General features: G+C 41.4%; 1 protein-coding gene across 1 annotated transcript in view; it reads right to left on the bottom strand.

Moving 5' to 3' along the window:
- shroom2a (shroom family member 2a) overlaps positions 1-22,649 on the bottom strand; it is a 130,323-nt gene extending 107,674 nt beyond the window's left edge. Inside the window, exons 1-2 of the mRNA XM_060919875.1 lie at positions 22,631-22,649; positions 21,643-21,884 (exon numbers count right to left, since the gene is read on the bottom strand). Coding sequence (XP_060775858.1) covers positions 21,643-21,852 — 210 coding nt within the window. The 5' untranslated portion in view covers positions 21,853-21,884; positions 22,631-22,649. The remainder of the gene's footprint in view (positions 1-21,642; positions 21,885-22,630) is intronic.
- Between the last annotated feature and the right edge of the window lie 969 nt (positions 22,650-23,618).

The raw sequence follows: 23,618 nt of genomic DNA, 5'->3' as shown, positions 1-23,618 counted from the left end.
AGCCGTCAAAAATCAGTTCGATGCATTCCCATATTCTCTTAAGTATGGAGCTTTGCTCCATGAGTAAAAAAGGTTGGGGGGGGGGGGGGGGGCACACAACCCCACTACTCGCCTGAAAATGTTCATTTCTATTGTTATGACAATACTGAAAAAAAGAAAAAAAAATTAACAACACCAACTGGAACTGTTACAAACTTGCCTGGAAGAGGATGCATCAGAGACCACCTCTATGCCAACAGATTATTTGGAAGGCTTGCCAGGGTGGGGGGGAGCCTTTTCTGTCAGTTAACCACAAATGTAAGCATTTGAAGTTTGCGAAGTGTTACAACAACTTTGACCGGAACCATGTTCTGTGGTCTGATATGATAAAAACGGAGCTTTTTGGCAATATACACCAAAGGCCCTTTGGTTTTCCTCCAAAGGCCCTGGAAACCTTGTTAAGGTACATTGCATCATGGACTCCATAAAATACCAGGACATTTTAAATCAAAATCTGGCTGCCTCTGCCAGGAAACTAAAACTGGGTCGTCACTGGATCTTCCAGCAGTAGATGTCCAAAATCAACACAAAAATGGTAATCTGACCACAGATTCAAGCTTCTGCCATGGCCATCTCAGTCCCCTGACCTGAACCCCAGTGAAAACCTGTGGGCTGAGCTGCAGAGGAAAAAGTGTACAAGAGAGGACTGAGGACCCTGGATGATCTTGTGTGTGTGTGTGTGTGTGTGTGTATATATATATATACACACACACACAGAGTGCAGAATTATTAGGCAAGTGAGTATTTTGACCACAACATCCTTTTAATGCATGTTGTCCCACTCCAAGCTGTTTAGGCTTGAAAGCCTACTACCAATTAAGTATATCAGGTGCTGTGCATCTGTGTAATGAGAGGGGGTGTGGTCTAATGACATCAACACCCTATATCAGGTGTGCATAATTATTAGGCAACCTCTTTTCCTCTGGCAAAATGGGTCAGAAGAGAGATCTGACAGACTTTGAAAAGTCTAAAATTGTGGGATGTCTTGCAGACGGATGCAGCACTCTCGAAATTGTGAAGATGTTGAAACGTGATCACCGAACAATCAAGTGTTTCATTGCAAATAGTCAACAGGGTCGAAAGAAGCGTGTGGAAAAAAAAAAAGGCGCAAAATAACTGCACATGATCTGCGGAAAATCAAGCGTGAAGCTAACAAGCAGCCATTAGCATCCAGTTCTGCCATATTCCAGAGTTGCAACATTCCTGGAGTGTCAAAGAGTACAAGGTGTGCAATACTGAGGGACATGGCCAAGGTAAGGAAGGCTGAAAAACGACCACCACTGAGTAAGGCACACAAGATAAAACGTCAAGACTGGGCCAAGAAATATAAGACTGATTTTTCTAAGGTGCTGTGGTCTGATGAGATGAGAGTGACTCTTGATGGGCCAGATGGATGGGCCTGTGGCTGGATCAGTAATGGGCACAGAGCTCCACTCCGACTCAGACGCCAGCAAGGTGGAGGTGGAGTACTGCTATGGGCTGGTATCATCAAAGACGAGCTTGTTGGACCTTTTCGAGTTGAGGATGGACTCAAACTCAACTCCCAGACCTACTGCCAGTTCCTGGAAGAAACCTTCTTCAAGCAGTGGTATAGGAAAAAGTCAGCACCTTTCAAGAAGAACATGATTTTCATGCAGGATAATGCTCCATCTCATGCGTCCAAATACTCCACTGCGTGGCTAGCCAGTAAAGGTCTGAAAGGTGAAAAAATAATGACATGGCCCCCTTGTTCACCTGACCTAAACCCCATAGAGAACCTGTGGTCCATTATAAAACGTGAGGTCTACAAAGAGGGAAAACAGTACACCTCTCTGAACAGCGTCTGGGAGGCCGTGGTTGCTGCTGCACACAATGTTGGTCGTGAACAGATAAAGAAATTGACAGAATCTATGGATGGAAGGCTTTTGAGTGTCCTCATGAAGAAGGGTGGCTATATTGGTCACTGATTTGTTTTTGTTTTGTGTTTGAATGTCAAATATGTTTATTTGCAAATCTGGAGTTGTCATATCAGTGTACCTGGTGAAAATAAATAAGTGAAATGGCTACATATTTGGTTTTTATTAAGTTGCCTAATAATTCTGCACAGTGAAAGTTACCTGAACACATACATATTCTCCTAAAATGGCCAAAACTAAAAACGCCCCACTCCAACTTCCATACATATTCAGCTTTGATATTTATGAGTCTTTTTGGTTGATTGAGAACATAGTTGTTGTTCAATAATAAAACTAATCCTCAAAAATACAACTTGCCTAATAATTCTGCACTCTGTGTGTGTGTGTGTGTGTGTGTGTGTGTGTGTATATATATATATATATATATATATATATATATAAAAAGAGGAATGGTCGCAGATTCCCTGCTCTGTTCTCCAACCTTATAAAATGTTTAAGGAGAGACTCAGTGCTGTTTTACTGGCAAAGGGAGATTGTACAAAGTATTGAATGCAGGGTGCCAATAATAGTGGCACGTGATTTTGCTGAAAATATTTGAGAGATTCATTTTTCCCTGACTAAATTTAATTTCAATTAAAAGGTTGGATTTCTCTCATTTTTTCAGTGACCAATAAGTCTACTTCACCAAAAGGTAGATTTTTTTCAAACCCTTTTCACTAATTTTTACAAGTGATCCCAATAATAATAATAATAATAATAATAATAAAACTCAGTCGAAGAGGGCTCTGTACAGCTATTCCTGCATTTCAGGCCTGCAAGACTTAAATAAATAAATAAATAAATAAAAAGGTTGGGACAGGGACAATTTAGGGCTAGTAATGAGAAACAAGGTGATGTGAACAGGTGACAAATCATGATTTTCTCATCTCATTATCTGTAACTGCTTTATCCTGTTCTACAGGGTCGCAGGCAAGCTGGAGCCTATCCCAGCTGACTACGGGCGAAAGGCGGGGTACACCCTGGACAAGTCGCCAGGTCATCACAGGGCTGACACATAGACACAGACAACCATTCACACTCACATTCACACCTACGGTCAATTTAGAGTCACCAGTTAACCTAACCTGCATGTCTTTGGACTGTGGGGGAAACCGGAGCACCCGGAGGAAACCCACGCGGACACGGGGAGAACACGCAAACTCCACACAGAAAGGCCCTCGCTGGCCACGGGGCTTGAACCCGGACCTTCTTGCTGTGAGGTGACAGCGCTAACCACTACACCACCGTGCCGCCCGAATCATGATTTTGTACAAAAAACAAAAACAAAAAAAAAACAAAAAACACAGTATCCAGAAAAGGCCTAGTCTTTGAGGAGCAAAGATGGGATGAGGATCTCCAGTTTGTCAACAAATGCATGAGGAAATTATTGAAATGTTTAAAAACAAAATGTTCCTTAAATATAGATAAATATCTAAAATCCCTTTCTTTCACACTCTATGGTACACATCAGTAAACAATTCAAAGAATCTGGAGGAATTTAGGTTCGTAAAGGGCAAGGGCACAAGCCTAAGCTGAACATCTGTGATCCCTGATCTCTCAGATGGCACTGCAACAAGAACCATCATTCATCTATAGCTGATACAACCACATGGGCTCAGAATTACTTGGCAAATCTTTGTCAAGAACAATAATATGGAGTTACATCCACAAATACCAGTGAAAACTTCACTGTGCAAAAAAGAAGCCTGATGTTAACTGTGTCCAGATGCTCAGAAGCATCTGGAATGGACCATCACACAGATGAAATCAGTATTCCAAGTCTTTTTTTGTTAGAAACGGATGCTGTGTGCTCCGGACCAAAGACGACAAGGACCGTCCAGACTGTTGCCAGCAACAAGTCCGAAAGCCAGGGTCTGTCACGATATGGGGTTGTCTCAGTGCCCTTGGCAAAGGTGACTTACACTTCTGTGATGGCAGCACTAATGCAGAAAAAGTACAGTGAGATTTTGGAGCAACATATGCTGCCTTCAAGACAACATCTTTTCCAGAGATATTTCAACAAGACAATGCAAAACCATATTCTGCACACATTACAAAGGCATGGCTGTGGAAGAAGAGGGTGCCTGTCCCCTCGGTCCACCATAGAGAAAGTGTGGTGAATTTTGAAAAAATTTTTTTTGGGGGGGGACCTGTTTGCAGGAAGAATGGGCTAAAACACCTGAACCACTTCATCACTTGGTGTCTTCAGTCCCTAAACATCTTAAGTGTTGTGAGAAGGAATGGAAGCATTACAAAGTGGTAAACGCTTTACCATCCCAACTTTTTTGAAATGTGATGCAACAATTAAAATTGTTTATTTTGTGTTTTATTTTGGGAGAAAAGGGGGAAAAAAAAAATCTCAATGTGCTGTTGTAGATTTTTGCATGCAATACATCAAAGAACATTTACAAATCATTATTAATTTCAACATACCGTCCCCAACTTCCTGATTTGTGGTTGTAGGTTTCTTACCAAATCAAAGCATAGGTATGGGCATCACAGTGGAGCTTTCTCTTGTCTGGTGGGGGAGAACATTTTTTTTTTTTTTTTAGGGCTGTAAGGATAGAATACTGTAATGTCCAATAAAAAGCTCTCAATTCTGGATCTGTATATTGAAAGTTACATTAAACCGATAAACGAGGCTTTGGTGTCATAAAATACTACTTGTTACATAAAGGTGAAAACACAAATTTAAAATCAAGCCTACACAGCCTTGAATCACGGCAGCTGGGTTACAGGGTTGTGCTTTTATTATGACAGAAGGGTTAGTTTTGAAACAACTAAATCAGAAATGCTTGTGTACTAACTCGTTTCCAACACAAAGGGTTAGGAAAAAAAAAAAAAGACACACACACACACACTTTTCCCCATACATAAAATCTTTGAGCTAGTTTCACATCTTTTTGCTTAGCTTTTGAGATGAAGTTTGGATGGAAATTTTGCTCAAACCTGGCAACCCTACAGACTAACCATTAAGTTTCACTTTTATCATGTTGAATAATCAATGGAAGTCTGTCCACCTCTGCATGAGGTTAGAAATGATGCCCCAAAGTCTGTCTATGAAACCTCAAATATAAAACTTGTCAACTGCCAGCTCTTCCCATTCATCAGAAGTGTGCACAGTCAATAGAGGCTTTGCACAGTCATGTGACCCCCATAGCAACGGTAACCAGGGCGCCATGACAGGGGTCATGCTTGGAGAGCTCCATTCAGCCGAGTTAGTTGTTATTGATAGGTATGGGAAGGTTTTGCTGCGTTTTTGGATGTGCAAATCATTTTGAACGAAACAAACATCAGATTTTTTAAATTTACCAAAAGTAAGTCATCAAAGGGGGTAAAAAAAAAAAAACAGATGTGTAACGGAGAGGTCAAAAACCCCATGTTATACACCCCCAATGTCCACGAAGGTAAGAATTCCAAAAATAATTAATTAATTTCACAACTACAGCAAGGTGCTCAGGGCAGCACGGTGGTGTAGTGGTTAGCGCTGTCGCCTCACAGCAAGAAGGTCCGGGTTCGAGCCCTGTGGCCGGCGAGGGCCTTTCTGTGTGGAGTTTGCATGTTCTCTCTGTGGGTTTCCTCCGGGTGCTCCGGTTTCCCCCACAGTCCAAAGACATGCAGGTTAGGTTAACTGGTGACTCTAAATTGACCGTAGGTGTGAATGTGAGTGTGAATGGTTGTCTGTGTCTGTGTCAGCCCTGTGATGACCTGGCGACTTGTCCAGGGTGTACCCCGCCTTTCGCCCGTAGTCAGCTGGGATAGGCTCCAGCTTGCCTGCGACCCTGTAGAACAGGATAAAGCGGCTAGAGATAATGAGATGAGATGAGCAAGGTGCTCACTCTGCAGAGTCATTTTCAGAGAGGTGCATTTACATTTGGGGATCCTTTGGAGCACATTGCGCGTGCCCTTGGGACCTAATCGTTATGGGGAAACACCTGATACTGATTTGAACGCAATCAGTACACTTTCCACAGAGACTTTTCAAGTATTCTGTCAGGTATGTGGAGGCAGACAGACGCAAGTGCAGGAAGGGTGTTTATTAGCAGGCATGATATTTACAAAGACACAAGTGAAACCGAAAGCAGAGTCATAAACATGGCGAGAAACAAACATGACCGTGATAATGATAATACTTCAAAGCCCGTGTCCTTATATGCATATGCTGACTGTGCTCAAATCAGTATCGGGTGTTTCTTAGAACGACTGTGCGCACACTTGGGACCCAATGTGCTCTGAAGGATCCCTGAAAGTAAATGCACCTCAGTGAAAGTGGCTCTGCAGAGCCGCTGTGTTGTTACTCATGTTCACGTCACCGTATAAGAATGAGCACCTTGCTGTAGTTGTGAAATATATACTTTTTTTTTTTTAAATTCTTACCTTTGTGGAAAAGAAGTGAGCATACCATAGGGTTCTGACCTCTCCTTTCGACATGGAGTCCTGTTGAAAACCCGCCCCCCCTTCTACATTTAGAGATTTCTCCATTTCCCCCCCCCGATTAATCACTTTTGGTAAATTAAAAGATCTGATGTTTGTTTTGTTCAAAACGATTTGCATGTCCAAAAACACAGCAATACCTTCCCATGCCAACCAACCAATAACAACTAACTTGGCTAAACAGAGCACTACAAGCGTGCCCCCAGTCATGGTGCCCTAGTTATCGTTGCTATGGGGTCACGTGAAGGTGCAAAGCCTCTATAGTCAACAAGTCAGCAGAACAGTAGCCATTCGGTCTTGGCCAGTAAGAGCATTTTTAACTACTACATTGTGATATGTAAACAATTTAAAAGTAATGCAGCTCTCTGTTCCAAAACATCACCACTTATAAAGGAGCTTGAAAAAGGCACCTTCAAAATTATCTTCACTTCTACAAAATCACTGAAACGATATCTTTGTTTCAATGACAAATGTGCGTGCCAAGGCTTTTACAGCAGGGCTTTTCAAAGTGTGGGGCGCCCCCCCTGGGGAGGCGCCAGAGTTCTTCAGGGGGGGCACAACGTGAGGAAAAATAAACCAGAATAAAGTTACTATTGCGGACATTTAGTGAACTTCAGCTAGCCTTTACCAGAGACAAAATGGATCGATTTTTAGTACCTAAAGCTACAGTGAGTGAGGAGACAGAGTCTGGCCCAAGCAAAAAAACAGAGCCTCCAGGATGTTGCGATTTGCAACTTCAACCAATCCCCGCGAATTCAGGGCGGTGTTGCAATTATATCCAATCACCGCAACTTTCCTGCAAATTTGACCAATCATTGGTGTCGTCTTGAGGTGACGTCGACAAACTACCTTCTGCCTTACTTCCGTGTATACGTTCAAGAGAAGCAGCATGCGCGCAGTGTTGCCAGATTGGGCGGTTTCAAGTGCATTTTGGTGGGTTTTGAACATATTTTGGGCTGGAAAACGTCAGCAGTATCTGGCAACACTGCATGTGCGAGTCAGTGTTTATACAGGCTTAAATTCTGTTACTGAAAGTGTGTTATGTTTACAGTGAAGGACTGTGTGCACTTTACATTATTTTTTTACTTAATACAAGAAATTAATGGATGCCAACATTTTTGCCAAAATGGTATTTTATTTTCCATTGTTTAGGCAGCTTCAGCATCATACTGTGAGATTCTGTTCAAATTGTTTTTTTCTTCTATGAAGCCTGAGCCATTTATTTTATTAGTTTATAATTATTGTTTAATTTAGTCTTCAGGAGAGACTGCCTGCACACGGTACTAGTATTAATAGTTTTTTTTATTACATGAAAGCTGAGGCATTTATATTATATTTTAAGGTAACTTCATGTTGTGCTGTGAGGTTCTATGCACTTTAACTTTTGAACCAACAGGTGCATTTGGATAAGTAAAGCCTATTTTTCTGCATTTTTGTAGTCCTGGTAATCTTTTATATTGGTAAAGTTGTTTATAGGACCATTTCTGTGTCTTTGTTTTTTTAAATCAATAGTTTTTCGGTAATAACTTAATATTTAACGTCACTCAATTTTAATCACAAAAAGAGAAAATCGCAACAATTTCTCGCAACTTTCACTTCCTCCCGCAATGTAATCGCAACAAAAACCTAAAAAACACCGCAACTTTCATCGCAATTTTTTGGAAACCTCCGCAACAGACATTTTAGCCCGCAACAATCACAAAAAAGGCCCGCGGAATCCTGGGGGGACTGAAAAAAGAAGGAAGTATGACCACGATTATTTAAAGTTTGGATTTTCATGGATTGGATCTGAAGATGCTCCACTGCCACAGTGTGTTGTCTGCCAAGAGGTGCTAGCTAACGATGCTATGAGATGTTTAAAATGTGTAAAACAAGATGTTTTAAAAAGCACAGATGTTTCAAATGTGAAAAAGAAAAAAAAAATGTGTACAACAACCATTTTTTAAAAATACGAATGGAACATTAAAGTATAGCAACAACAAAAATTGTAAGGGGGCGCTGTTGTTTATTTGCTCTCTGAGGGGGGGCTGACTCTCCCACACTTTGAAAACCCCTGTTTTACAGTATATGCTTGCAGTCCGATAGAAGGAATGATATTGAGGACGCATCATACTGCGATACTTTATCATTTTGCATTGCTGATATTTGCTGAAACCAGCAAAACTGCAATGCTACATCAAAACCTCTTAACAGCAATTGTTAAAGTGAATAAGGACAGTCATACTGTTTCATTAGCTTTCATTTAGGTGAAATTAAAATGTATTATTTCTTTAGGAAAGCGCTTTTTCAGGAATATTATGGCTGGAACAACTGCTCATATTCTCATGTTCATATTTACATACTGAGGAGAGCAAATAAGGTTTACTACAGTAGCCACAGCATGTCGTCTGGATGCGTGTCAGTACCCTACAGCAAACAGTGCTGTCGTTTTAAATGACAAGTTGAAAATATGTTCCTGAACCAATACCCATTCTGCCTCAGTACTTCAAATCGTCAATAAACTACAGCTCCCTGACTAGAGGGAAGTCTTCATTTCACTTATTTTAAATAAGTGTTCCTTGTTGAGAAACTGGAAATTCCAGGGGAGAGGTTTCCTAGTGCAAAGAATGAAAACACAAACCAGTGTACTGTGAATATCCTTGAAATAACTTCAGTTTAAAATAACACTTGTATTTAAAAAAAAAAAAATAGGGGTTTGAAGAACAGGACATCTTCAGGAAACTTGAGTTACTAATATTTCAAAAATGTTCTATAGAATTTTAAAGTCAGTTATATAATGAATATTTGACTAGTTGCCTGGGCGTCACTAGTTACCACCTGGATTACACCAATAAAGCTCTTATGACCTTTAACCGTTTTACCACCAGTCAAAAGTTTGGACACGCTTTCTAATTCAATGTTTTTTTTTCCCTTTATTTTTATTCATTAAAATGCACTTCCTTTCTTAAAGTAACAATGTCATTTCTCCTTACTTAGTTGAGCGGTTCTTGAGAAAATATGGATTACTACAGTTACTGAATGAAGGGACTTTCACAGGACGTCATCGCAACTGCAGATTTGTTTACGCGGCCATATTGCTGTGCAAGCTTTGTGTCGTACAACGATGGGCACAAGTGTACGCGAGTGACTGTAAGCCCAATTCAATAAACAACGTCCACAGATAAACTTGTAGAAGTTCCATCCAAAAGAACAAACGCCAGAGACCTGTAGTGCTTTTGGATGCAATAACAGATGTGGAGATCAAGCTGGTTTAACTTTTCACCACTTCTTGATGAACCCAGAAAGATGAGGAAAAAAAGGCAAGCTGCAGTTAAACAGGAAGACTGGATGATAAAGTATTCCCATGTGCATGGAGAACATTTTCTCTCAAGTTCGTGTGAAAGCTCTGTGTAACATTAAAATGTATATTTGGATGTAGGCTTTGAACGTGAGATATATTTTTTGATCTAATGCTTGGTGAGACAAACAGGCTTGTTATGTACTGATAATGTAGACGAGGCTAAACACCATAAAATATGCTAGATCTAAGCCCTGGCTTGTTTGTTACTGTTAGAAATCCACATTTGAGCTTACCTTTGGTCATAATAAAAGGTATTTATCAGGAATTTCCCATAACATTCCGGCACAAAACCTGCCTCGAAATATCGGAAGGCATCCGTACTTTTGTATGCCTTTAGCAGCTGTGTATTTTGAAGTCCCAAATACTAAATTAGTTCAGGATGTCGCAGTGTCCCAAATCCAGTAACTGGATTGCTGAACACTTTTCAAGTGGAATAAATACACCTGTAGGCAAATTTAGAAGAAAGCTGCCTTTATTTTTGTCACATGTACACTCGAGCACAGCAAAATTCCTCCTCTGCATTTAAACCATCTGAAACAATGAACAAGCACACATGCACACAGAGACAGAAGAATAAATAAATACATTTGTGGGTAAATTATATGGATCTGTGATGCCTGCATGTTTCAGCTTTTGTACGTAATGTGATCTGCTGGTATTATTTAAATTTTCAATCATTTCAGAGAGATTGTACTCCGTGCAGTTCTCTAAATTTTCATTATTAACTGTCACGGCTGTTTCTTTGTTTGCCCAGCAATATGGCAGACACTGCATGATAATCCATGACGTCAGTGAAAGTCCTCTATGGGGCCATTTATTGTATTTGCATTATTTACCATTTACTGTGATCTCAAACAGTCTAAGAAAGAAATAAATTACACCAAATTAACTTTTGACAAGGCACACCTGTTAACTGAAAAAGCATTCTAGGTGACTCATGAAGCACACACACACACACACACACACACACACACAAGCAATAACGTTAAAGGTAGACGGCCTTTCAGATTTTAAGCGTAGGTCATAAAAAGAATTTTCCCCGACACGCAATTATTTTTGTTGAGCTACCAAATTCAAATCACAGAATTCCAATTTTATTTTTTTAAATAAAAACAATTAATTAATTTAGGGCCATGTGGCCCTAAATTCTCCATTATTATTTCCTGCTTCACCATGACCCAATTCAAGATACTACATCATGCATCACATGGTGGGCTTTCCCTGTTCACGCAAGGCATTGTGGGATACAAATTTGAAACACAAGAAGAGAAATGGAGGATGCAAGTGTGCAAATGAAATGTGAAAGACCGACTACAGTAACAGAAAGCGAGAAAAGATGTTATGTTGCGAAGGAAAGGAAACGCAGGACCAGACTAATAAATATCAGCGCTCGGCGAACACCTCGGTGTAATCAGCTGTTTGTTTAGCCACTAATACCCTGTCCACACTAGGGATTTTGTACCGATACGATACTACTTTCATACCGCAACACCTGCCCACACTAGCAACTATACCGGTACTGTAGCGGTATAACTGTATTGGTACGAAACCCACAAATGTATGGGTTTCGTACCGGTACAGTATCGGTACTGTAGGTCGTGAGTCACATACTGCTGTATTGAAAAAGGTGGATTTGTTACATTCATGATGTTTTTTCGTCATTCAATTGCAATTTTCTTGAGAAGTAGGAAAGCTATGGAGGGGAGATAGATATCACTTTGAAGCTTGTTTTGTTAGCTTTCAAATGACACCAAATTCAAAGCAACACACTTAATAGTAATGGTACTGGCTGATGAAAAAGAAAAAAGTCAGTGGGGGAGCAGGCGGCGGTGGAGGTGGTGGTTTGGTGATAGCTGTTTTCACTGTTTCTGTCAGCAGCATTTCAGTCTAGTTCATTGTTCTGACACCAGATGTCACTGTTAGTGAAGCCATAAAGCCCAGGAAGCCATTTTACCATGTGGGTCACCTCAATTCAGTGGAGGCAATTGAAGCCATTCGAAGATTTTTATCGCATTTTCTCGAAATCCGGACCTGTCAATTGGTAAGCAACATGATGTCCTATGTGATCTACTGCATTATCATGCTATTTGTAAAATGTTTTAAGCCTTTAGCCAGATATTGCATAATCCACATGCAATGCATTGGAGCAAGTACATGAAGTGAACATTTCTCTGGTGCTTCATTAGGGCCATTGCGCAGGTCGTTGTCAATGTAGAAAATTTAGGATTGGAATCATGCCATGGTTAAAAACAGTATTTTAAAAGGCCCTCCAATGTCAAGCATACTGTCAGGAGAGAAACTTAAATCCAATGATAGGGTCCTTAACCCTTTTTAAACCTACCACACAATTTGAACTCACAAACTGGGTTATGGATTGATGGGTTTCTTGTTTGATTTCAGGTCTTACTTCCAACACACCAGTAAATATGTCATCTGATCCAAAAGAGACAGGGCATCATTGCAGCATTTGTCTGAAGTCTTTCCGCAAAGGCTCCCTTTGTAAGAAATGTAAGGATCTTGCTGTCATTCCAGCTGGTTGTGTTATATATGTTGGCACAGAAATGACACAAGATAAGGATCAGAATTACATTCTTGAAAATGTAGACCATGAAGACATCATGTGTGGAATCTTTACTCTGTAAACTTGTTTTAACTGTTTAAAGTAGGCACACACATCAGAAAAGAGGCAACATTGACTGGTTGAACTTGCCTGGTGACACTGAGTCATTATTAGAAACCTTACGTTTTCAGGGAAACAGGGTTGCGTATTTTCTTACTCATGTTCCCCTTGCCACATCAACCCTTTCCCTTTAAGATAGGGAAAAGTGACTTAGTGCATTTGATAGAGCAGACTCTCCTCTCCAATATGCAACAAACAGAACTTAGTTAGATAAAATATTAAGGTTTTTACAAACAATCTTCTGACGGTGTTCCATTTTGAGAAAATAAAGAAAACGTTTCTATCTTTTAACTCATTTTCCTATTATTTCCTAATGCTTAATTAGCATTTTCTCATTAATGGATGATAATTGATGAGAAAGGAATACATTTTCTGAAAGCCCTTGAGTAGCCTGTTGACATACCCAAATATCAAAAAATGGCCATTTTTCACCATGTAACACAAATTACCAGCAGTTTGTGACTTGCGCATGCGCAAAGTCACACACCTCAATCCATGTCTTCGCTGAATAAAATAGTGAAGAACGGAGATTCGTTTTTTGTTTCTTTCTCAACTGCCTCACGCGTTTTATACGATTCGACTGAATAAATGACCACCAGAAATGCAGACTGTACATTGACAACAAAAAGCACACACACGTTGTTTCATCCGCCATATTCTCGGAAGGAAGTTACTCGGTAACCACGGAAACATTTCGCGCACTTCAACTACCGTGAAAGAAAACCGCAAACATTTCTCGCTAGTGTGGACAGATGCACTAAACTGTACCGGTATACTCTGTATCGATACAGTTATACCACTTTCATACCAGTATATACGTGAACACAGCTAAAATGATGTAACTATCAGTGCACGGTCAAAGGTAAACCTGCACATGCGCACACGGACTTCCTCTGTCTGCTTGACTGCATGAAGTGAGCGATTTCATGTACATTATTTGCTCGGGAATCCTCTCAAATTAAGTCACTTCCCAGCCACAGAATGGCCTTATTTTTTGTGATATATTACAGAAATAAACATGCAAAATCACAATGACCACATTTCAGAGGGAACTAAATTTCACTGATTTTATGAAATCGAAAGGCCGTCTCGCTTTAAAACCACCCGCCTAATATTGTGCAAGTCCCCGTTGTGCCACCAAAATAGCTCAGACGCATCTAGGCATGGACTCCACAAGACCTCTGAAGGTGTGCTGTGGCATCTGCAAACAAGACATTAAGCCCACCGCACACCTTCCTGATTCGCTTAAGATTCTGTCGGGCCGATTAAATCGCTTGCGAATTGTAAGTGTGTGCGGGGGCACCTCGTAGCCTAGTCTGGCTAACGCAACTTCAAAGCTCTGCGAGCATTGGTCTGGCAAAGATATTAAGCCCAACCGTTTCCCAAAGTGCGTGGTTGACCCGCCTTCCTGAAATGCCTCAGTTTGCTACTGGTCAAAGCCAGAAAAGGCTGTGACGAAGCTTAAACCAAATCACATCACTCTTTCCTCTGACGCATGTGATGCGACAGAAACTGCTTGAGTAACAGGAAGATAAATACCTCCAGGGCTGCTCTTTGCTCCGTTTTCAATGAGAACTTCCCATTGAATGCTTTCAATACACCATCTACCGCTGTGTTAAAGGCTTGCCGCTGCTCCATGTTCATAATGCTTCTAGTGAATGAAGCGCTTACGGCATAGATTCTGTAAACAATCTATGGCTTCCGGTCGTAGTTCTACTACGTCACTGCCTTGAACACGCCTCTACCCAGGGCCGTTGGAGATGCTCAAAGTTGATTGGCTCCCGATTTTTCGGGAGCTTGGAAGAGCTGGAGATAGCTTGCCTTGCCAGACTACATTCGCAACAGCCCCCCGTGTTGCGTCACACTTAGGATGGGCGGGCCCAGGCTACTCGTAGCCGATTTCATCGGTTCTCGGTTCAGATCAAACTGGTCTTGATATTTTCAGACACGATCCCCTTGTACGCAACACAATCAGTAGTGTGTGCGTTGTTACTACGAGCTCATCGGTTATGATAAATTTTAAACAGCCAATTGGAGTGCCAGGATTGATCGCACGTGGACTGCAGACCGGGAAGCACAACTTCGGTCACTTTAGGAAGCATCCACTTGTCTTTATGATATTAGTTCACCTGATTACAGCAAACGGGAAAAGAAGAGCGAGGCTATGGCTGTAATCATGTCAGCTTTGAAAATGCCTGGTAAAGTATTAAAGCATTGTCAGTGGTACAGAAATCGCTTGTCCGGAATCCCAGAACAAGTAGAATTTTAAGAACGACTGAAGAAAATAGAATCAATTCTTATTGATTTGTCTAGTTGGGATTATTATCCCTTTTTGTACCATCATGTGATATCTTGAACACGTGACCATCTATTCGGACTGAACGTGTACGACGTCTTGCAAACATGTGAGGGGAATTTTGAACCGATCAAATCGGGCCCGTATACTCAACCGATCGCCCAACACAGGCAGCCCCGATGAAATCAGGAAGATGTGCACTGGGCTTTAGCAGCATCCTTCAATTCCTGTAAGTTGCAAAGTGGAGCCTTCATGGATTGGACTGCTTGTTTGTCCAGCACATCCCACAAAATATTCGATTGAGATCTGGGGAATTTGAAGGCCAAGTCAACATTTTGAACTCCCATTATGTTTCTCAAACCATTCCTGAACAATTTTTGCAGTGCAGCAGGATGCATTTACTAAGAGGCCACTGGCATTACAGGGGATCGTTGCCATGAAGGGGTGTTCTTGGATTACAGTCACGTTTAGGTAGGTGGTATGTATCAAAGTAACATTCACATGAATGCGAGACCAAAGGTTTCCCAGCAGAGCATCAGGCTGCCTCTGCCAGCTTGCTTTCTTCACATAGTGAATCCTGGTACCATCTCTTCCCCAGGTAAGTGACACACACACACGCCCAATGGTCCACATGATTTAAAAGAAAGCATGATACATCAGACCAGGCCATGTTCTTCCATTGCTGCAAGGTTCAGTTCTGATGCTCACGTGACCATTGTAGGCACTTCTAAAGGTGGATGGGGTCAGCGGGGGCACTCTGACCAGTCTGCAGCTACGCATCCCCATACATAGCAAAATGCGATGCAATGTGTGTTCGGACACCTTTCCAGTTTAGCCAGCATTAACTTTTTCAGCAGTTTGTGCTACAGTAGTTCTGTGAGATTGGACCATATGGCTTAGCCTTCACGCCCCATACGAATCAATGAGCCTTCGACACCCATCACCCTGTTGCCAGTTCCCTGGTTGTCCTTCCTTGGACCAATTTTGGTAGGTACTAACCACTGTATACCAGGAACACCCTACAAGATGTGCCACTTTGGAGATGCTCAGACCCAGTCATCTAGCCATCACTATTTAGCCCTTGTCAAAGTCGCATGGATCCTTACACTTGCCCATTTTTCCTGCTTCCAACACATCAACTTCAAGAACTGACTGTTCTCTTTCTGCCTAATATATCCCACCCCTTAACAGGTGCCACTGTAATTAGATAATTAAATAATATTGGCTGGCTTTTTTTTCGTGGTACATCAGATGTATTCCATTCAGCTAGCATGATACTGAATGAGTTGAACACAAAGTTCAAGATCATGCTAGCTGAATGGAATACATCTCCTATACCATGAAAAAAAGTTATTTACATGCACATTCCTTTTGGGTGTTCAACACGTCTTTCCCTTTCAAAATTCTCTCAAAATCTTCTGTATTTAATGAAGCAAACTTGGCGGCCATGTTTGTTTACAAGTTCTCACAGTCGTTCGCTAGCGCGGAAGTTTTACATGTAATACGTATCTTATGGGGGCGGCACGGTGGTGTAGTGGTTAGCGCTGTCGCCTCACAATAAGAAGGTCCGGGTTCAAGCCCCGTGGCCGGCGAGGGCCTTTCTGTGTGGAGTTTGCATGTTCTCCCCGTGTCCGCGTGGGTTTCCTCCGGGTGCTCCGGTTTCCCCCACAGTCCAAAGACATGCAGGTTAGGTTAACTGGTGACTCTAAATTGACCGTAGGTGTGAATGTGAGTGTGAATGGTTGTCTGTGTCTGTGTGTCAGCCCGTGATAACCTGGCGACTTGTCCAGGGTGTACCCCGCCTTTCGCCCGTAGTCAGCTGGGACAGGCTCCAGCTTGCCTGCGACCCTGTAGAACAGGATAAAGCGGCTAGAGATAATGAGATGAGATGAGACGTATCTTATGGCATTTTCAATTCACTGTGACACCGTTTACTGCAGGCACCGCCGGCGAGCAAAGAAACGCTTCTGCGCACGTGTAACAGAAAACACTCATATTGAATATTCACATCAGCTCTGACTTGTGACATGTCTTGACAACCATGCAATATCGTAAACCATATTCAGCGCTCATTCTCCATTGGGTGGAGTGACAATACACGTAGGATTAGCAACATGCTAACAATATTGCATACTATCAAACCAAATGAACGAGGCCCGCTAGAAGGGAATAGAACATGTTTTTATTCCATCGAAAAAGTGTCCTGTATGTATAATAATTCCTGATATTTCACTCTGATGACATCACTCCCAATGTTTTCCCACTGACGAGATGCACGCTGGCAAAATGACAAACCAGGGCTAAATTAAAATCTTTTGGTTAACTTTTTTTTTTTTAGGGGATGTGTCCATATAATATAAAGAACATAATACAGTGTTGAAAATATTTTCACTCGTTCTCTTCGCTCACTCTACAAGATAATTGTGAGCTTTGCAACTATGCTCAGTTTTTGAACATTACTTAGTTCGAAAGATGCTGGAAGCCTGGTTCGTGATTTCATTACCTTGTGCTTAGATTAATGTAATCTCCAATTCAGCGTCATTTCTGGTAAAATCCTAAAACAGACTCCAACATCACAGCACATACATTGAGTTGCCAGCGTGAGCAACCAAGCTGACATGTTAAGTCGCCTGTCGGTTGCCAGTTGCTGACTCGTAACTGTAGTTTTTGTGGCATGCTTTTGCACCACTGACACTAATTATACCCATCAGTGATGGCTGAAGTTGCCAATTCACCCAGCAGTCACACTAACAAACAAAAAGCAATCATTCAATTTCTATAGACAGGCTCTACACAGAGCTGCAATTTCAGCAACAAGCAATTCAGAACAGAGGCTTTTTTCCTCCCTCTCTTTTTTTTTTTTTTTAAAACCACAAATACTGGGTCTTCCAGTTTTCTTTAAATTATGAACACACGCACTTCCTGCCAAGTTACCTTCTTTCCCACAGGCACAGAACGCATGTACATAACCATTAGTTGTCTATAGCATGTTCTAGTACACTGTAGAAGATATGAAGCAAACCGAGATCAATTAATCAGCTTTGACTGGTGCTGGTTTGTCAGTGTCTTGACCCCAAGAACAGACCGTTTTAACCTCAACACTCAGCTCAGCATTTTAAACCACTTTTCAACTTGGTCCACAACAGATATTTAAAGCTGATGAAAACAATTTGTGGCCAGATAATTGTCATTTCTTCTCATTTACCAAAACACACGCATCAAATGAGGTTTAAAAGCAAAGCTCACTAGTGTTGTGAGACCAATTATCAGAAAGTAATCTGTTTTTTTTTTTTTTTTGGGGGGGGGGGGGGGGGGGGTTAGAAATGCTCAGTAGGGTGCATCAGTTGCCCCCTAAAAATGAAAAGTTCCTCCAATCATGATGCATTTTTGTTTTTATGTTCCTTTTGGTAAGAAAATACACTGGGTGAAATATTTTGACAAAATTCAAAAGTTTAATGGTGGTACCAGGAGCTCAAAGTTATGGAAAAAGCTGCTATTTTATGACTTATGACAAAATTTCGATCACTTTCCATGAAACGTTATGGCACCTTATAGAGTATACCAAATATCTTAGATACATATTTTTAGTACATATTCTAAATATATTATCAAGCACAGTTTGAGTTTTAGCTGTTCATTGAATCATTGTTCAACAACTTTTAAACAATACAAATGTATTATGAATCACATTAATGCTTCTCAATCCCTTGCAAAGGTTCTTAACATGATCTCTGGGTCACAAGAAATCAATAAATGGAGTCCAACATTGTGATTCAAACCTTACGCGAAAACATAAAATAAGCGTTTTTTTGGCAAAAAATGAACCTCATGGTGCCACCATTAGACTTTTGAATATGGTCAAAACATTTTACAGGATGCCTTTATTGGTGAAAAGGAACACCCAAACAAAAATGCATCAGATTTTATGAAAGTGAGGGCAACTGATGCACCCTAATGCTCAGTACAATTCAGAAAGCGGCATTTACTTAAGTTTCAGTATATCATCATTTTTGTTTAATAAAAACTGTCAAATGTTTCAATATTTACATTGAATATATCAATGACGTGCAGTAACAGCTCGAAAACAGCATCATGTTTGAGTCACATCAGTGAGGCCCTGATTCTGATTGCATAAATTTATACTAGCCAGTGATTTCAGTTATTAGTATTTTAGCTTACAAACAAGAAAAAGCAAGATAATTTCTGCTTTAGAGAGAAGACAATCACCACCGTGTATGTTTTTCATCATCAAACTATTAAGTAAAGGTCTCATGCCATGTGCAGGTAGGTGGGGGTCATCATGGAAGAGACCGCTCATCAGGACGGAAATGTTTCATCATAGGATAAAGCTGATCAATCACAAGACGATTGTACTTGTAAAGGCAGCAACGTCTTTGTATTCTGCAGCATCACAATTTCCCTTCACTGGAACTAAGTGGCCCAAACACGGTCCAGCATGAAAGTGTCACTGTAGATAAAGCGAGCTCCATGAAGACAAAGTCTGTCTAGCCTGGAGTGGAAGAACTCTAGTGTCCTGCACAGAGCCCTGACCTCAACCCCACTGAACTCCTTTGGGATGAACTGGAACACTGCACCCCAGACCTCCTCACAAATCAGTACCTGACTTCACTAATGCTCTTGTGGTTGAACAAACAAATCCCCACAGCCACATTGCAAAATCTAGTGGAAAACCTTCCCAGAAGAGTGGAGGTTATAATCACAGTAAAGGGGAAATAAATCTGGATTGAGATGTTCACAAAGCACATAAGTGAGATGGTCAGGTATCCACAAACACACAAGAGGCGGTTGAGCAAATTACTTTTTAAGACAGGGAAGTGAAACGAGTGATATTCCATAAGAAACAGACACGTAATGTAGCTAATACTGTAAAGGAAGTGAGAAGTGATATGCCATAAGACAGACAGGCAATATTGTAAACTGAAGTGAGGGGAGTGATATTCTATAAAGATAGCCAGACACATAAGTAATACTGTAAGGAAGTGAGATACGTGATGTGCCACAACACAGAGATATGTAGCCAATACCGTAAGGAAGTGAGGTGAGTGATGGTCCATAAGAAAGATAAACAGACAGACATGTAGTAAAAAGAAGTGAGATGCCAGAAGACAGAGATACAGGGAATACTGTAAAGGAAGCGAGATATCCCATAGGACAGACAGACACTACTGTAAAGGAAGTGAGAGGAATGATATTCTATAAGAAAAAGACAACCAAACATGTAAGTAATACTGTAAAAGGAAGTGAGATACGTGATGTGTCATAACACAGACAGACAGACAATACTATCAAGGAAGTGAGATGAGTGCTACTCCATAGGAAAGAAAGACAGACATGTACTGTAGCTAATACTGTCAAGGAAGTGAGATAAGTGATTCCATAAGACTAAAAAGACACACACATGTAGGTAGCCAATAGTGTAAGGAAGCAAGACATGTGCCATAAGACAGACAGCCAATCGTGTAAGGAAGCAAGATAAGTCATATGCCATAAGACAGACAGACAGACAGACAGACAGACAAGTAACCAATAGTGTAAGGAAGCAAGATAAGGTCATATGCCACAAGACCGACAGACAGGTAGCCAATAGCGTAAGGAAGCAAGATAAGACAGACAAGTAGCCAACAGTGTAAGGAAGCAAGATAAGTCATATGCCATAAGACCAACAGACAGCCAACAGTGCAAGGAAGCAAGATAAGACAGACAGAAAGACAAGTAGCCAATAGTATAAGGAAGCAAGATAAGTCATATGCCATAAGACCAACAGACAGACAGGTGGCCAATAGTGTAAGGAAGCAAGATAAGTCATACAGGTATGCCATAAGACCAACAGACAGACAGGTAGCCAATAGTGTAAGGAAGCAAGATAAGACAGACAAGTAGCCAACAGTGTAAGGAAGCAAGATAAGTCATATGCCATAAGACCAACAGACAGCCAACAGTGTAAGGAAGCAAGATAAGACTGACAGACAGACAGGTGGCCAATAGTGTAAGGAAGCAAGATAAGTCATATGCCATAAGACAGACAGACAGACAGACAGGTGGCCAATAGTGTAAGGAAGCAAGATAAGTCATATGCCATAAGACTGACAGACAGACAGACAGATGGCCAATAGTGTAAGGAAGCAAGATAAGTCATATGCCATAAGACTGACAGACAGACAGACAGACAGACAGACAGACAGACAGGTGGCCAATAGTGTAAGGAAGCAAGATAAGTCATATGCCATAAGACTGACAGACAGACAGACAGACAGGTGGCCAATAGTGTAAGGAAGCAAGATAAAATTCATATGCCATAAGACAGACAGACAGACAGACAGACAGCCAACAGTGTAAGGAAGCAAGACAAGACAGACAGACAGACAGGTGGCCAATAGTGTAAGGAAGCAAGATAAAATTCATATGCCATAAGACAGACAGACAGACAGACAGACAGGTGGCCAACAGTGTAAGGAAGCAAGACAAGACAGACAGACAGACAGACAGACAGACAGAAACAGACAGGTGGCCAATAGTGTAAGGAAGCAAGATAAAAGTTATATGCCATATGACCAACAGACAGCCAACAGTGTAAGGAAGCAAGATAAGACAGACAGAAAGACAAGTAGCCAATAGTATAAGGAAGCAAGATACTAAGTCATATGCCATAAGACCGACAGACAGACAGGTGGCCAATGGTGCAAGGAAGCAAGATAAGTCATATGCCATAAGACAGACAGACAGACAGACAGGTGGCCAATAGTGTAAGGAAGTAAGACAAGACAGACAGACAACCTAAGCAAAGTGAGATAAGTGGCATAAGAAAGGTAAACAGACATGTAGCTAATACTGTAAGGGAAGTGACAGACCACCAGAGGCAGACAGACAGACAGGTGACAGTAAAGGCTTGGTGCTGTACCTTGGTGATGATGAGCGGTTCTCGGTGCTCTCGTCCTCCTCTCAGAGTGAAACCCCACGGAGCTCCTCCAAACAGAGACACGCACACTAATCTCCATCCGTCCCCACAGTGTCCACTCTGAGCGGAAGTCCTGTCCGAGTCAGAGAGCAGCCTGTGATCCCGGACACCGAATCCCGAGTCCAAGCCCACATGCTGATCCACAGCGTCCATCTCTCTCTCAGCTTCCGCGTGTCCTTAACACACTACAGCACAGTTAATTGGCTAAATCTATCCCTGGTTGGTGAAAAGAAAAAAAAAAACAGGGACGCACTTCCGTTAAAACCTTTTGATTAAAACTCTCACCAACACCTGCTAAAACTCTGCAGAATAAACGAGAGGATTCAACACCATCATGCTGACTTTAACACCATAAACGCATGTTGATGCTGAACTCGGCTTTTCTTTCCCCCTTTTTTAATTCCCCTGACCTCAAACCACAGCCTGCATTTCCAACCGAGATGTCTCAATAATTGTGTTCTTCTCGGACACAATTTGAAGAAGAAAAAAAAAAAAAAACTCGTCCTACAATAAACTTTTCGCTGCCACTTGTTTTGAGTCGCTAGCGAGGCTGTAGTTAGCCTGTTAGCTCGGAAACGGTTAAAATAAAAGTAACGTAAAGCTTTAATCCTCTAAAAGTAGATAAAAACCAGATTAAAGCAGCAATGTTTATATTTATACTGAATTTACAAAACGCTAATCAACGACTTGTCAGGATTTAACCGTTAAATAAAATCTACAAACAAAACCTCCGCCTCAGAGAGAAGCGAGCACAGCCGGTTAGAGGTTTCCAAGCTAACGCCAGGATATTTCGCGTCACAAAAAGGTAAAATACCTATTATTATCCATATAGATAAATGTATTCATTATTCCTAAACGTGTATCCAGTGAACATTATACAAAATTAATTTTAAAAAATTGCTGCAAATGAAAGAGTTCGTCGGTTAGCAACCTAATAAAAGTCAGAGGACTTGTTGCCAAGGCTCCTTCTGGATTACAGGAGACAACCTGGGCTGAATCTCGAATTCCACTATACTCCCTATATAGGGGTACTACGTAGGGTATGAAATAACAGCTTTTGCAGCCTGCGTAGCACACTTTCTGTCCAATAGGGGGCCATTTTGAATTCAAGCCCTGGATTGACCAGCAGAGGCGCGGTTGGGAAGTCTACCTGTGGCTATGTGATGCAGTTTCTTATCAAATCAAGTGCAGTGTCTCCCCCTGCTGGTTACTTGCAATTACTACACAGTACTTCATGGCTGATGCTGAGAGGCTATTTCTACATTCTGAAGGGATTTTTTTTCACAGTTCTTCTCATCTCATCTCCTCTCATTATCCTGTTCTACAGGGTCGCAGGCAAGCTGGAGCCTATCCCAGCTGACTACGGGCGAAAGGCGGGGTACACCCTGGACAAGTCGCCAGGTCATCACAAGGCTGACACATAGACACAGACAACCATTCACACTCACATTCACACCTACGGTCAATTTAGAGTTACCAGTTAACCTAACCTGCATGTCTTTGGACTGTGGGGGAAACCGGAGCACCCGGAGGAAACCCACGCAGACACGGGGAGAACATGCAAACTCCGCACAGAAAGGCCCTCGTCGGCCATGGGGTTCGAACCCGGACCTTCTTGCTGTGAGGCGACGGCGCTAACCACTACAACACCGTGCCACCCCCCCCATCAAATACTTTCATTCCATTTTTAAAAAAAAGCTATTTTGGGGTTTTGTTTTCAAGTAGAGTTTTTATTTTATCCTCAGTTGGTTCAGCAACACACACCGCCATTTTGTTTTTCTCTACTCATGGTATTTGAGCTGATATCCGAGTAGTACAGTAGCCAATCAGAGCGAGTGGATTGCTCATATCCAGTGAATGTGGAAATAATAAAATATATTATTTTTTCGTGGTCCGGTTTCCATCAAATCCTGCACTCT

This window comes from Neoarius graeffei, chromosome 4 (genome assembly GCF_027579695.1).
Source record: "Neoarius graeffei isolate fNeoGra1 chromosome 4, fNeoGra1.pri, whole genome shotgun sequence".
Taxonomy (NCBI): domain Eukaryota; kingdom Metazoa; phylum Chordata; class Actinopteri; order Siluriformes; family Ariidae; genus Neoarius; species Neoarius graeffei.
Note: the sequence above shows the minus strand (reverse complement) of the source record. Positions and strands in the feature narration are given on the sequence as shown.